Source organism: Marmota marmota, unplaced genomic scaffold, assembly GCF_001458135.2.
Source record: "Marmota marmota marmota unplaced genomic scaffold, marMar, whole genome shotgun sequence".
In the NCBI taxonomy this organism is placed as follows: Eukaryota; Metazoa; Chordata; class Mammalia; order Rodentia; family Sciuridae; genus Marmota; species Marmota marmota.
This window is the reverse complement of record NW_026000082.1, coordinates 12,076,524-12,089,702: the sequence shown is the minus strand read 5'-3', so window position 1 is coordinate 12,089,702 and position 13,179 is coordinate 12,076,524. Positions and strand designations below refer to the sequence as shown.

At 38.9% G+C, this 13,179-nt stretch overlaps 1 protein-coding gene across 1 annotated transcript in view; it reads right to left on the bottom strand.

Moving 5' to 3' along the window:
- Nucleotides 1-13,179, bottom strand: part of Ndc1 (NDC1 transmembrane nucleoporin) — a 60,534-nt gene that overhangs the window by 46,602 nt on the left and 753 nt on the right. The window contains exons 2-6 of the mRNA XM_048816304.1: nt 12,700-12,882; nt 11,670-11,790; nt 9,840-9,941; nt 6,857-7,031; nt 1,458-1,596 (exon numbers count right to left, since the gene is read on the bottom strand). Coding sequence (XP_048672261.1) covers nt 1,458-1,596; nt 6,857-7,031; nt 9,840-9,941; nt 11,670-11,790; nt 12,700-12,882 — 720 coding nt within the window. The remainder of the gene's footprint in view (nt 1-1,457; nt 1,597-6,856; nt 7,032-9,839; nt 9,942-11,669; nt 11,791-12,699; nt 12,883-13,179) is intronic.

Sequence of the window (13,179 nt, the reverse complement as noted above, 5' to 3'; positions counted from 1 at the left end):
TGTGCCGCAGTCTGGCTGGGCACAATTCAGGAGCCACTTGTCAAAAGAAACGAACTTTATTTTTAAAACACACACACCACACCACACAGCTCCTCAGGAAAAACCCTCAGAGCCCAACTGCTACCACCAGCTTCCCACAAGCCTCTCCGCCTCCCCCACTCCTGCTCTTGAGGTGGATTAGCTGGGTCTCGTGGGCGGAGCCAAAAAAAGTCCCCCAATGAGCAGCTCCTTAGTCTGAAAGGGCAGGGAAACAGCCCAATGAGCATCACCGAAGAGGAGCCAATCAGTTGGCAGCTAGAAGTTTGCTGGGGCCGCTGTGAGCCAATCATCAGCTGGCAGCTGGAAGTTTGCTGGCAGCTGGAAGTTTGCTGGGGCCCCTTTCGGCTGTGGCTCTCAACAGCATGTGACAACTTTAGTTAACCTAGGAGAATCCTAATGCATCATTTTCATAGATCACATTTATTATCATGCATCATTTGTTTATGCATCCCTTTATTCCCACTAGACTAGGTTCCAGTGGGAAGGACCTAGGGTTCTAACATTTTTCTTTCAGTGCCCAGGCTTCAGAGTAGAAATGAAATGAACAGCTAATCAGGAATAGCAGAAACAGGACAGGGAGAGGCCTGATGTAACAGTGAGACACTTCAACCCAGAGGAGGTGGTTCTAAATTCCAGGATGACACCTACCAGATTAGGTTTTTAAAAACCTAACTAAAGCTGGGCATGGTGATGCACACCAGTAATCCCAGGAACTCAAGATGCTGAGGCAGGAGAACTGCAAGTCTTTTAAGGCCAGCTTCAGCAACTTAGACACTATCTCTCATCAAAAAAAAAAAAAAAAAAAAAAGGCGGGGTGTGTGTGCTAGGATATATCTCAGTTGTAGAGCCTCTGGGTTCAATCCCTAGTATTGATACCAAAAATACTATACCACTCAAATCAAACCAGGTCAAACTATTTTATTTATTTGTATATATCTTGCTTTTTTATGAAAAGGACATGAGACAGTAACTGACATATTCTAAAAATTACTTGCACACCCCCACCTTCATAAGATTTTAAGTTCGAAAAGAAGCTGGCAGCTGCACAGAGGTACTTTGCATGAATGTCATCATCATCCTCCCCACCCCCACCCCCAGTCCTGCTAAGGTCACAGCAAGTATCACTACCAAGCAGGCAGGGAAAGAGAAGAGCAGAGCAGCAGCAGTCTGAGAGTGGCAGCAGGGAAGGGTAAAATATAGCTGGATGTATATTCTACACACAATACAGCTCTCAAAAACACACCGAAGTCACCTAAAGCCAAAACTCTTCTCTCTAAAAGGCATTTGAGAATTTCAGTTCTCTGTTGCATAGAACAAATCTTGAATTAATCAAATAAGCCCCGTTATATATAAATACACCAAAGCAGTTTTAATGCTGCCACATTCTAGCATAAGATAATGCTCAGATGATGTCTTACCTGTATGATGGGAAATGGGAGATAGTTCATGTTGTTAACAAAATACAGAAGGCTATAGCTATAGCCCATGAATGCTCCAGCCAGTAGGAAAAAAAGGTGATATTCATTTAAACAGTTTCGTGCTGCAGAGCTATCTAAACTAGAAGGGAAAAATTAAGTTGTTAATACAACAGTCAGGGATACACTTCACTGTTTTAGGCTTAATACTTACTGAAGGCAAAATTCTCTAACAAAATGGTTCATTTTAAAATAAGTGTGAGCAAAAGATTAACAAAACCCTTTTCCCTGAAGCCTGAGAACCTGACTCTAGCTCTATTCCCCTAGAAATCTGACATGGGTAAGAACGTCTACATCGGTACTAAGTAACATTGCTTACAAACTGGTAAATTAATCTTCACTGAGAGGAATCAAATCAACTATAAATCAACTGCCTGAAAGAGATGCCAAAACTTTGGTCTTCTGTGTTGTCTCTGACTAAAAATCCACCTCCAGGGATTCTGGATGCTACATCTATAAAATTGATACAAGAGATACCAGAGCCCATTGGGCACAAGGCTTTTAAAACAGGGAGTCCCCAATACCTGTCTGATATATCTCCACTCTCGAGTTGTACCACAGGTAAGGCAACAGCTCCTGAATGGCTGTGGGACCCGTCACCTGTTTGAAATGCATCAGTACTCCTGCTAAAGAGGAGGTCCCAATGCTTCCCAGCTAATAACCTAGAGTTGTTAAGTTCTGAAAATTTAGTTAAATTCAAGAGGAATCCCTGGTAAGAACTTCCATTAGCCACACCCTATCAACCTATCATCTTTATCTCACATCTTTTAATTTTAAGGATAAGATCTTATTATTTGGTGAACATTAAGCTTTTAAACTCCTTTGGAAGTTGTCTGAGCATCTCTATAATCTGGCAAATATCTGAGGGTGTACAGAGTCAGCAGGAATACCAATTAGGGGCCTGCTCCACCACCTATCTCCATGAGGGTTGAGATTCCAGGCTGATTGTTTTCTGGGCCCTGAGTTATAAGATGATAAAAAAGATTCATTTTGCTCAAGACTCTGTGAAATTATCAGTAAATGTATTTATAATGGGCACTAATCTCTCTAACAACTTGTAGCTCATTGTAGCTTTCTGCTCCCTGGAACCTCACTGCCCCCTCCACTAAAAAGATGCAAAAAAGAGTTCAGGACTCATTTAAAATGAGCCATGGGGATTTCCTTAGTCACAATAGTACTGTATTCATAGATGTCCTTTATCATTCAATGTTTATCAACAGTATAATTTTCACTACAGAAAGCCTCTATTGGAGGGGAAAAAAAGCAACTCGGCCTCATAAGCAGTAGCCAAGGAAATTAAGTATTAGGCAGAACTCATTATTAACATTATTTTAAAGTCAGTGGAAAATAGGGAACTTAAGATTACTCTAATATAATCTTTCTTTATTTATACTTTTTAATGTGTGTGTATGGTGCTGGGGATCGAACTCATGGTCTTGACCTGCTAAGCATATGCTCTATAACTGAGCTACACCCACAGACCTTTTTTAATTCTGAAAGAGCATCAACTTACAATTTCTATCAATCCCATATTTCAAGACTGTGTAAGTTTTAAAATCATAAAAGCACTCTATAGAAGGTAGTTATTATTTTAAAATTCTCTCTTCAAATTCATTCTTTCCAAACTACCCTTCCTTCAAACACCAAACACCTTCTCCAAGAACATATGTAGATCCTCCCAGCTTCCTGAACTCTCACAGATTTTATGTGCACAACTTATGTCCTTCTTCCTATTACATTCATATGTTTCCATGTCTTCAATTCCCTACTGTTCTCGATCCTCAGGGAGCTGTTTGAATCATTCTCACAAATCTAACAGCACACAGTATAGCACCTTCTACAACTGTTTTTCAAATTTTGTTGAATTCAAAGTCAAACATCAAAAACAACTGTATGTAAATAAGCACTTTCTGTAGAAATTGGGAAAGCAAAGAATGTCCATAAACTATTAACATACCTAGGCCATCTTTGGCTTAGTAACTAAACAAGGATCCCTAGAAAGAAAAAGTATTTAACATTACCTCTCAGTATCAGAGCAGGGAACCACAAGAAAACTGTATCGGCCCTTAGTTATCACTGCTGCACACCAAGCCATCACCATTCCCAAGGCAGCATGAACAAAAGAGTGCATGAGTTGCTGGGGATGAAAGATCTTCCCTATCAGGGCCAGTCTGGAACATGGAATGGAAGGCATAACTGCAAATAAAACATGGATATAGTCTTATAACTACAGCATATGAAGTTAGAGGATCTAAACTATGCCCTCTCATGCTTGCATGAAGACACCAAAGGGCAGAAAGTAACATACAGCCAATAAAATATANCCTTCTCTTTTACTTGAATCAATATGTCTTCTCCTTCCTCTACCATTGTCTGAACTGAAGGCTTTGGACTAAGCAAACAAGATACGAACGTCCACAATGGCAATGTGCCAACTGGCAGAGTCCCTGGGCTTTTCTTTTCTGTTCTTTTTAAATCTTCACCATGATGGTTCCATTGTGATATATTTAACAACTCCTCCTTAAAAAGCCATGGGCTACATTTTTGTATTGTATCAATGTATGCCCTGACTGCTCTTGATTTTACTGGGATGCCTCCTTCCTCTAACAATATACTTAACACTCTTTCGGTTTGTTTTTTACTAATTTCTGATCCCATATTTCTACTATAATACAACCCAACAAGATGATGCCAAACAAGGCCGAGACAGAATGAAACAACACAAAATCATTATATCAGCCTTTCTATCCTCCTGAAATGTCCATCCGTCCTTTCTCCCTATCTGCTCCTCAGACGCAAATAGTTTTTCCTCAGATGTGAGCGGTTTTTCTTCCGTCTCACTCATCTCCAGGGACAGGCAACTTAAAACAGGCAACTTAAAAGCAAAACAAAACAAAAGAAGAATCTTAAAATGGCTATCCATCCTCTCGCCCTGCCCTCAGGGGAGAGCAGTTTACCTTATCACTTACCCTCACAGTCGTTCCCTGTGCCGCAGTCTGGCTGGGCACAATTCAGGAGCCACTTGTCAAAAGAAACGAACTTTATTTTTAAAACACACACACCACACCACACAGCTCCTCAGGAAAAACCCTCAGAGCCCAACTGCTACCACCAGCTTCCCACAAGCCTCTCCGCCTCCCCCACTCCTGCTCTTGAGGTGGATTAGCTGGGTCTCGTGGGCGGAGCCAAAAAAAGTCCCCCAATGAGCAGCTCCTTAGTCTGAAAGGGCAGGGAAACAGCCCAATGAGCATCACCGAAGAGGAGCCAATCAGTTGGCAGCTAGAAGTTTGCTGGGGCCGCTGTGAGCCAATCATCAGCTGGCAGCTGGAAGTTTGCTGGCAGCTGGAAGTTTGCTGGGGCCCCTTTCGGCTGTGGCTCTCAACAGCATGTGACAACTTTAGTTAACCTAGGAGAATCCTAATGCATCATTTTCATAGATCACATTTATTATCATGCATCATTTGTTTATGCATCCCTTTATTCCCACTAGACTAGGTTCCAGTGGGAAGGACCTAGGGTTCTAACATTTTTCTTTCAGTGCCCAGGCTTCAGAGTAGAAATGAAATGAACAGCTAATCAGGAATAGCAGAAACAGGACAGGGAGAGGCCTGATGTAACAGTGAGACACTTCAACCCAGAGGAGGTGGTTCTAAATTCCAGGATGACACCTACCAGATTAGGTTTTTAAAAACCTAACTAAAGCTGGGCATGGTGATGCACACCAGTAATCCCAGGAACTCAAGATGCTGAGGCAGGAGAACTGCAAGTCTTTAAGGCCAGCTTCAGCAACTTAGACACTATCTCTCTCAAAAAAAAAAAAAAAAAAAAAAAANAGTCCCCAATACCTGTCTGATATATCTCCACTCTCGAGTTGTACCACAGGTAAGGCAACAGCTCCTGAATGGCTGTGGGACCCGTCACCTGTTTGAAATGCATCAGTACTCCTGCTAAAGAGGAGGTCCCAATGCTTCCCAGCTAATAACCTAGAGTTGTTAAGTTCTGAAAATTTAGTTAAATTCAAGAGGAATCCCTGGTAAGAACTTCCATTAGCCACACCCTATCAACCTATCATCTTTATCTCACATCTTTTAATTTTAAGGATAAGATCTTATTATTTGGTGAACATTAAGCTTTTAAACTCCTTTGGAAGTTGTCTGAGCATCTCTATAATCTGGCAAATATCTGAGGGTGTACAGAGTCAGCAGGAATACCAATTAGGGGCCTGCTCCACCACCTATCTCCATGAGGGTTGAGATTCCAGGCTGATTGTTTTCTGGGCCCTGAGTTATAAGATGATAAAAAAGATTCATTTTGCTCAAGACTCTGTGAAATTATCAGTAAATGTATTTATAATGGGCACTAATCTCTCTAACAACTTGTAGCTCATTGTAGCTTTCTGCTCCCTGGAACCTCACTGCCCCCTCCACTAAAAAGATGCAAAAAAGAGTTCAGGACTCATTTAAAATGAGCCATGGGGATTTCCTTAGTCACAATAGTACTGTATTCATAGATGTCCTTTATCATTCAATGTTTATCAACAGTATAATTTTCACTACAGAAAGCCTCTATTGGAGGGGAAAAAAAGCAACTCAGCCTCATAAGCAGTAGCCAAGGAAATTAAGTATTAGGCAGAACTCATTATTAACATTATTTTAAAGTCAGTGGAAAATAGGGAACTTAAGATTACTCTAATATAATCTTTCTTTATTTATACTTTTTAATGTGTGTGTATGGTGCTGGGGATCGAACTCATGGTCTTGACCTGCTAAGCATATGCTCTATAACTGAGCTACACCCACAGACCTTTTTTAATTCTGAAAGAGCATCAACTTACAATTTCTATCAATCCCATATTTCAAGACTGTGTAAGTTTTAAAATCATAAAAGCACTCTATAGAAGGTAGTTATTATTTTAAAATTCTCTCTTCAAATTCATTCTTTCCAAACTACCCTTCCTTCAAACACCAAACACCTTCTCCAAGAACATATGTAGATCCTCCCAGCTTCCTGAACTCTCACAGATTTTATGTGCACAACTTATGTCCTTCTTCCTATTACATTCATATGTTTCCATGTCTTCAATTCCCTACTGTTCTCGATCCTCAGGGAGCTGTTTGAATCATTCTCACAAATCTAACAGCACACAGTATAGCACCTTCTACAACTGTTTTTCAAATTTTGTTGAATTCAAAGTCAAACATCAAAAACAACTGTATGTAAATAAGCACTTTCTGTAGAAATTGGGAAAGCAAAGAATGTCCATAAACTATTAACATACCTAGGCCATCTTTGGCTTAGTAACTAAACAAGGATCCCTAGAAAGAAAAAGTATTTAACATTACCTCTCAGTATCAGAGCAGGGAACCACAAGAAAACTGTATCGGCCCTTAGTTATCACTGCTGCACACCAAGCCATCACCATTCCCAAGGCAGCATGAACAAAAGAGTGCATGAGTTGCTGGGGATGAAAGATCTTCCCTATCAGGGCCAGTCTGGAACATGGAATGGAAGGCATAACTGCAAATAAAACATGGATATAGTCTTATAACTACAGCATATGAAGTTAGAGGATCTAAACTATGCCCTCTCATGCTTGCATGAAGACACCAAAGGGCAGAAAGTAACATACAGCCAATAAAATATAGAACAGAAAAACTTGAGTTAAAAAATTTTTTAAGAATGAAAAAGAAGAGATGAACACACAAAAGAGAAAAACATAAGAATTTAGGTTTTTATTACCATGCTATTAGGGTTAGGATAATAATAATTTTCTTTCTTTTAAATTAAAATTTCCTAATAGCTGAAATAACACCAACTCTGTAACTCTCCAGGGCCATAAAAGAATGTGTAGCGATTTAAAGATAGATCCTGCCCTCTAGCAAAATCTTTATTTCAATATTTGAAACTGTCAGTATATAATCCATCTGAGAAAAATAATACGTAGTTAGGTAAATATTGACAATACAAAATACTAACATAAAAGTTTATATGGAACTTCCTTTTTTGGGGGGTGTTTGGATTGTTGTTTGGGGATTGAACCAGCACTGAGCTATATTCCCAGCCCCCCCTTTTTTAAAGTTTGAAATAAGGTCTCCCTAAGTTGCTTAGGGCTTCTCTAAGTTGCTGAGGTTGGTCTCAAACTTATCGTTCCTCATGCCTGCCTCCCAAGTTGCTGGAATTATAGGCATGAACCACACACCCAGTTTGTATGAGAATTTTTAATACCTCTCTGACAACCCAATAAAGTTGTCTGGAAGTGACCTAGGGAGGCTACTGTGGTTAGTTACTAAGGTATATTTGCCTTTAAAAACAGCTAGCCTAAGATTCCCTGGTCTTTAATACATTTGAAGAGATGGGGGCTGGGATTGTGGCTTAGCGGTAGAGTGCTTGCCTAGCACGTGCGAGATAGGTTCGATCCTCAGCACCACATAAAAATAAATGAATAAAATAAAGGTATTGTGTCCAACTACAACTAAAAAAAAAATATTTAAAAAAAGAGAGAAGAGATGGATGAGAGGCAGAAAACTATGAAAAGAGAGGGCTTAGGTACTCTGCACTTTTGGGGAAGAGGCTGCCATCACTCCTCCTACCAACATAAACACCCAGAGGGCAACTATGACTAACTTTTAATACTCTAAATGTGCCAAATCCGGGGGCTGGGGATGTGGCTCAAGTGGTAGCGTGCTCGCCTGGCATGCGTGCGGCCCGGGTTCGATCCTCAGCACCACATACAAACAAAGATGTTGTGTCCGCCAAAAACTAACTAACTAAATAAATAAATAAATATTTTAAAAAATAAAATAAAATAAATGTGCCAAACCCTCTCATGTCATTCAACCTTACTTGCCATATGTTTTCTCCAGAACATCACTGTCCTCCTTTATCTATTTAATGTAGCTCCTCATTCAAGGCATGGTGTAAATATCATCTTCTTCAGGAAGCTTCCATGCTAAGTAAGTGGTGCTCCTCTGAATTCCCTCACTATCCAATGTATAGTAGGCAAAGATGAGTAATGTTTACTGCTCGTCTGCCTAACTGTGATCTTTTGGAGAAAGCTGGGACCATACAATGCACGGCACATAGTAATGGCATAAGGAGTGCTCATGCAAGGAATGAACCAAAGTGACTAATCAGGCTTTTAGAATGACTAGGCTAAAGAGCCCTCACTGGGTACACCTACCTACAGAAGACGGCCCAGGCACAAGGGAGAGTGTGAAAGAACACTGCTATAAGCCGAGGTGTTCTGAGTAGGGCCTGAGTGGAGGAGAGACCCACCAGCCAGGAGTGAGGGTTAGGAAAGCAAGGAAAAAGGTATGCATTGCAACATCCAGAGTTAGGACTCAAGCTTTTACAGGATCTCTGGTGTCAGTCCTTCCTGACCCCTCCCACTTTATCTCCAACATGGCAACCACTGTTCTTCATTTCTAAAAGATTTCTATTTCAAAATGCTATATAAGTGACATCATGCAATAAATAGCCTTTTGGGTTTTGCTTTCTTCATTCAGTACAATTCCAATAAAAGTTGTCCAACTTGTTGCACATATTTAAAAAAAAAATTCAAGCTTTTATACCCTATTTTACAAAGAAGTACTGATGAGCTTTTAAAAAATGGCAGAAAAAGCTTCTAATTGTGACAAACTTAGGAATCTGAGCAAGGCAGGAGGAGTAGAAGAGAAACTGAGAAAAATAATAAGCTCTGGAATTTAGCAGGTAATTCTCCCAAGGCAAAACCTAATATTTTAAAGGTTTAGGTTTGTTTGAAAATCATAGCATTACAGACTTCTATATGTGAAAAAAATTTCACCTGGTCTTGATCTGCTACCCAATAAGGAATGATTTTTACAATATGTTTGCTAAATCACAGCTCTAACACCAGCTGTGAACAAGTAAAAGGTCTAAATTTATTTTACTGTGGCAAAATACACATCAATAAAATTTACCATCTGAACCATTTTCAAGCATACAGTTTTGTGGCCTAAATATGTTCACACTGTTGTGCAACCACCTCACCACCTACTTCCAAAACTTTGGCATCTTCCCCAACTCAAACTCTACCCATTCAGTAATCCCCAACCCCTAGAAAACACCACTCTATTTTAGTGGAATCATACAACAATTGTCCTAAAAGGTCTAGGTATATTTTTAAAATAGAAATTAGCACCAATATTAATTGTAATATATATTCAAAGCATATGATTTTGTATATATCCTTAAAAACGTGACACAAAATTCAGCTTGTTATACATATTCACATATAAAATGCACTTAGTCTGCCTTAGTAAAATAAATTCAGACTTTTAAAAATGTTAACATTTGAAAACTCACCTGCATAGAACTCCACATTGAAAATACTTATTATTATTATTACCACTGACAGCAGCAGGAGGTAAAAGATTACATAGGAGCTATATAGATCATTGAAAGAATCTAAAACATAAGAGATAAATTGGTTAAGTTTATTCAGTCTTGTAATCATGCTGAGCACATGGCAATATAGCAAAGGTTTGAACCTCAACTGTAATTTTAACTTTAGAAGTTATCTTTCCTTCAAGAATTTAATTGTACACTGCTGACAGGTCCAGTGGGACATCAACTCAAGAACTCCAGTGTGAGTTATTCCAATTTGGCTCTGGGTGCTTTAAAATTACATTCAAATTTCTTTTAAATCGCCCAGATGTTGACATCAGATCAAATACTGCCATATGCAAACATTTCATCATGTGAAAGAGAAGTACCATAGTTAGTAATACACCAACAAAATTGCTTTTTAAAGTGTAAAAATATTTTTCAGATCTCATCTTAATAAATGCATTTTAACTAAAGTCAAAGTAACATCTTTAGAAATAGCATAACCCATAAATCATCTAAAAGAGCTAAACTAAGAAAAACAATTTTGATGTTCCGTGAAACACTAAGAAGTCACCCTTTCAGGGTAGTGTGACAATTAATATTCCAATTCAAAGTTTAAGATATGTATATATTTTGCCCAAAAATGTAAATAAAAGAAATAAAAACAATAGAATGTGTTTGCTAAACAAACTAAAACTTCATAATGAAACCAATTATCTTTAAAAATACAACTCAGTACTCAAAATAATGAAACTACTTACTAAGCCTTCACAATTAAATTCCTGCTATCTCTGCACTGGCATATGGCTTAATTTTATCTGACCTGTGCAACCTGTTCAAGAAATGACTGAAACAGATTAACAGAAGACTTACATGACTTTAATTCTTTAGCAGCAATATCTCCAAAGGCCAAAAGGTAAAGATTCTAACTCCCTAAAAAATGGCACATTCTTATGAAACTTAAAATACACAAAAACAAAATAAATATACCATTGTTGTTATGTTGTTATGTCCAGACGTTCAAGAAATTTGTCTTTCTTAGCCTTAGGCAAGACTTTAAAGATTTCAAAACCTATTCTGTCAACATTTATCTCAAAAAAAGAGAGATAATTCTAGTGCAGCATCATGGAAAAACATCAACTTTGATGCCACAAACTAATACCCAAATCCTAGATTAGTCACTCACTAGCTGAGTATCTCTGCACAGATTATTTTACTCATTTATAAAGTAGGAATAATATGAAAGAGATAATGTATGTAAGGTGCTTAGCATAGTGCCCAGCATGCTAAAAAAATGAGAAATAACTGGTAGCCATTATTAATGGACATAAAACAAGTTATATTTTAGTGCACTTAGTAATTTTGTCTCCAAAGATTCAGAGAAACATTTTAGCCTACCTCAATCTTTTCTCTTATCAATTTTTGAATTTAACTGTATCTTCCCTAGCCAAAAGTTCATCCTTTCCTTATCTTTTTTTATTAGCTACAATATAAAAATGAAGGATTCTTAATTTAGTCATATTTTCTACCCACAATTTAAAACAGATGATAGTAGCAGTTCTTTTTTTAAAAAGACAGACAGGATCAATAAAGGTGTCAAAAAGAAAGACAAAGAAAAATTAAGCTTTTTCTTGGTAAGTTTACCAATCTCATTATATAATAAAAAGGTGTTTTATGTTATACAGGCAATGCCTTAAACTTATCTTAAAGTCAATGTTTGGTGTGTCAATACAGGCAGTAATCAGAAAAAAATTATTTGAAACATAGTGCAATTTTTATGTTTTCTCTAAACTGAATATCACTTACCTGACAGCCACTGTATGGGATGAAATAAATCAATACTGCTGAAGACTATAAATACCGTAGCACAGATGGGTAGAAGCAACACTGACCAAACAACACTTGCAACTATCCTCCAGCCCAAAACCTAAAATTAAACAAACAAAACTCCCTCAATCATGAAGTCAGTTAAATCATTTCAGTTATGCAAATCCTATGTCTTCATACAGGCTATTAGTCACTAATACATATATACCCAGATCATAGACCATGCAATTATATACAAACCCAAATGATTACTATTATAATAATATCACATACCACTAAAGAACTTTATAACAATTAGTGAACTGATGCTTGGATTAGGTCCAGAGTCAGGTGTTATATTAAACATCACACTTTGGGGTAGAGATTAAGACCATCTTATTTAGTTTTATAATCATATTTACCACTTATCTCTCCAGATTCTAGATAATTATAGGAATATCCAAAGGCTGTATACTTGAGAACCACAAACATGCATTTCTTACCGGGTAATTAACACATTGTAACACTGTACTCTTTTCTAAATCTCAGTGCCTAACATAAGGAAGAACAAGACTTACTGTCAATTAATAGGAGATACTGAGAAGTTTTAAGCATGACAGTGACAACTGGAACCATAAGGTGGCTGAAAAAAAGATATCCTGGAGGAGACCAGATCCAGACAGGAGGCACAATGGTTAGGGACAGCCGACCACAACAGACCAAGTCAGAGATTACAGTCAATGTCTGCACAAAGGCAATAGCCATGGGAATGAGGAACAAAATGTAGCCACATTTCCAAGGTAAACACTACAGGAATATATAACATAGGTGGTAAAGAGTAGATAACACCTCAAAGTGTTTAACTGAGGATAGAGGAGATGACAGTACACGATGGTAGAGGCCCTACCCCAAAAGTAACCTTACTTCCATCTCTCTTTGCCCTCCACAGAAGACATGAAGGAGGAAGCATGTCCTCAGCTCAGTCCCACGGTGGATATTTACCTCTACCAAGAATATGTGCCCTGCTTACCTGGTCTCCAACCCCAGGAAGTGCCAAGGCCACACTACATTCTTCCCAATTCTGGACATTCTTCCCAACTTTTCCCCACTTCCGTTCTGGGGATGGAACCCAGGGGCTTATGCATGATAGGCATGCACTCTTCCTTTGAGCTATATCCCCAGCTCTTCCTTTCTCACTTCTTATCCCAAGGAATCAAGTTACTTATTTTGCACCTACAGGATACACTTGCATAAAATCCCTCCCCATTCTCTGCCCCAATTTCCAGTCAAATCATCCACGCCAGGCAGGCCAGCTTTCACTTCTGACTCCTCTCCCATCCAGTACCCAGCATCCCCTCAAGGACGTCGCCACAGCCCCCGTAATCAGTCCCCCGGGCGGTCCCCTCCCCACGCTGTCTTCCGACAGGCACCCTACCCGTCCAGAGCGCACGCGCGGTCGGAGCCCGCCCGCCCAACCCATGCCCAGCTGCAAGCGCCCCAGTGAGCTGCA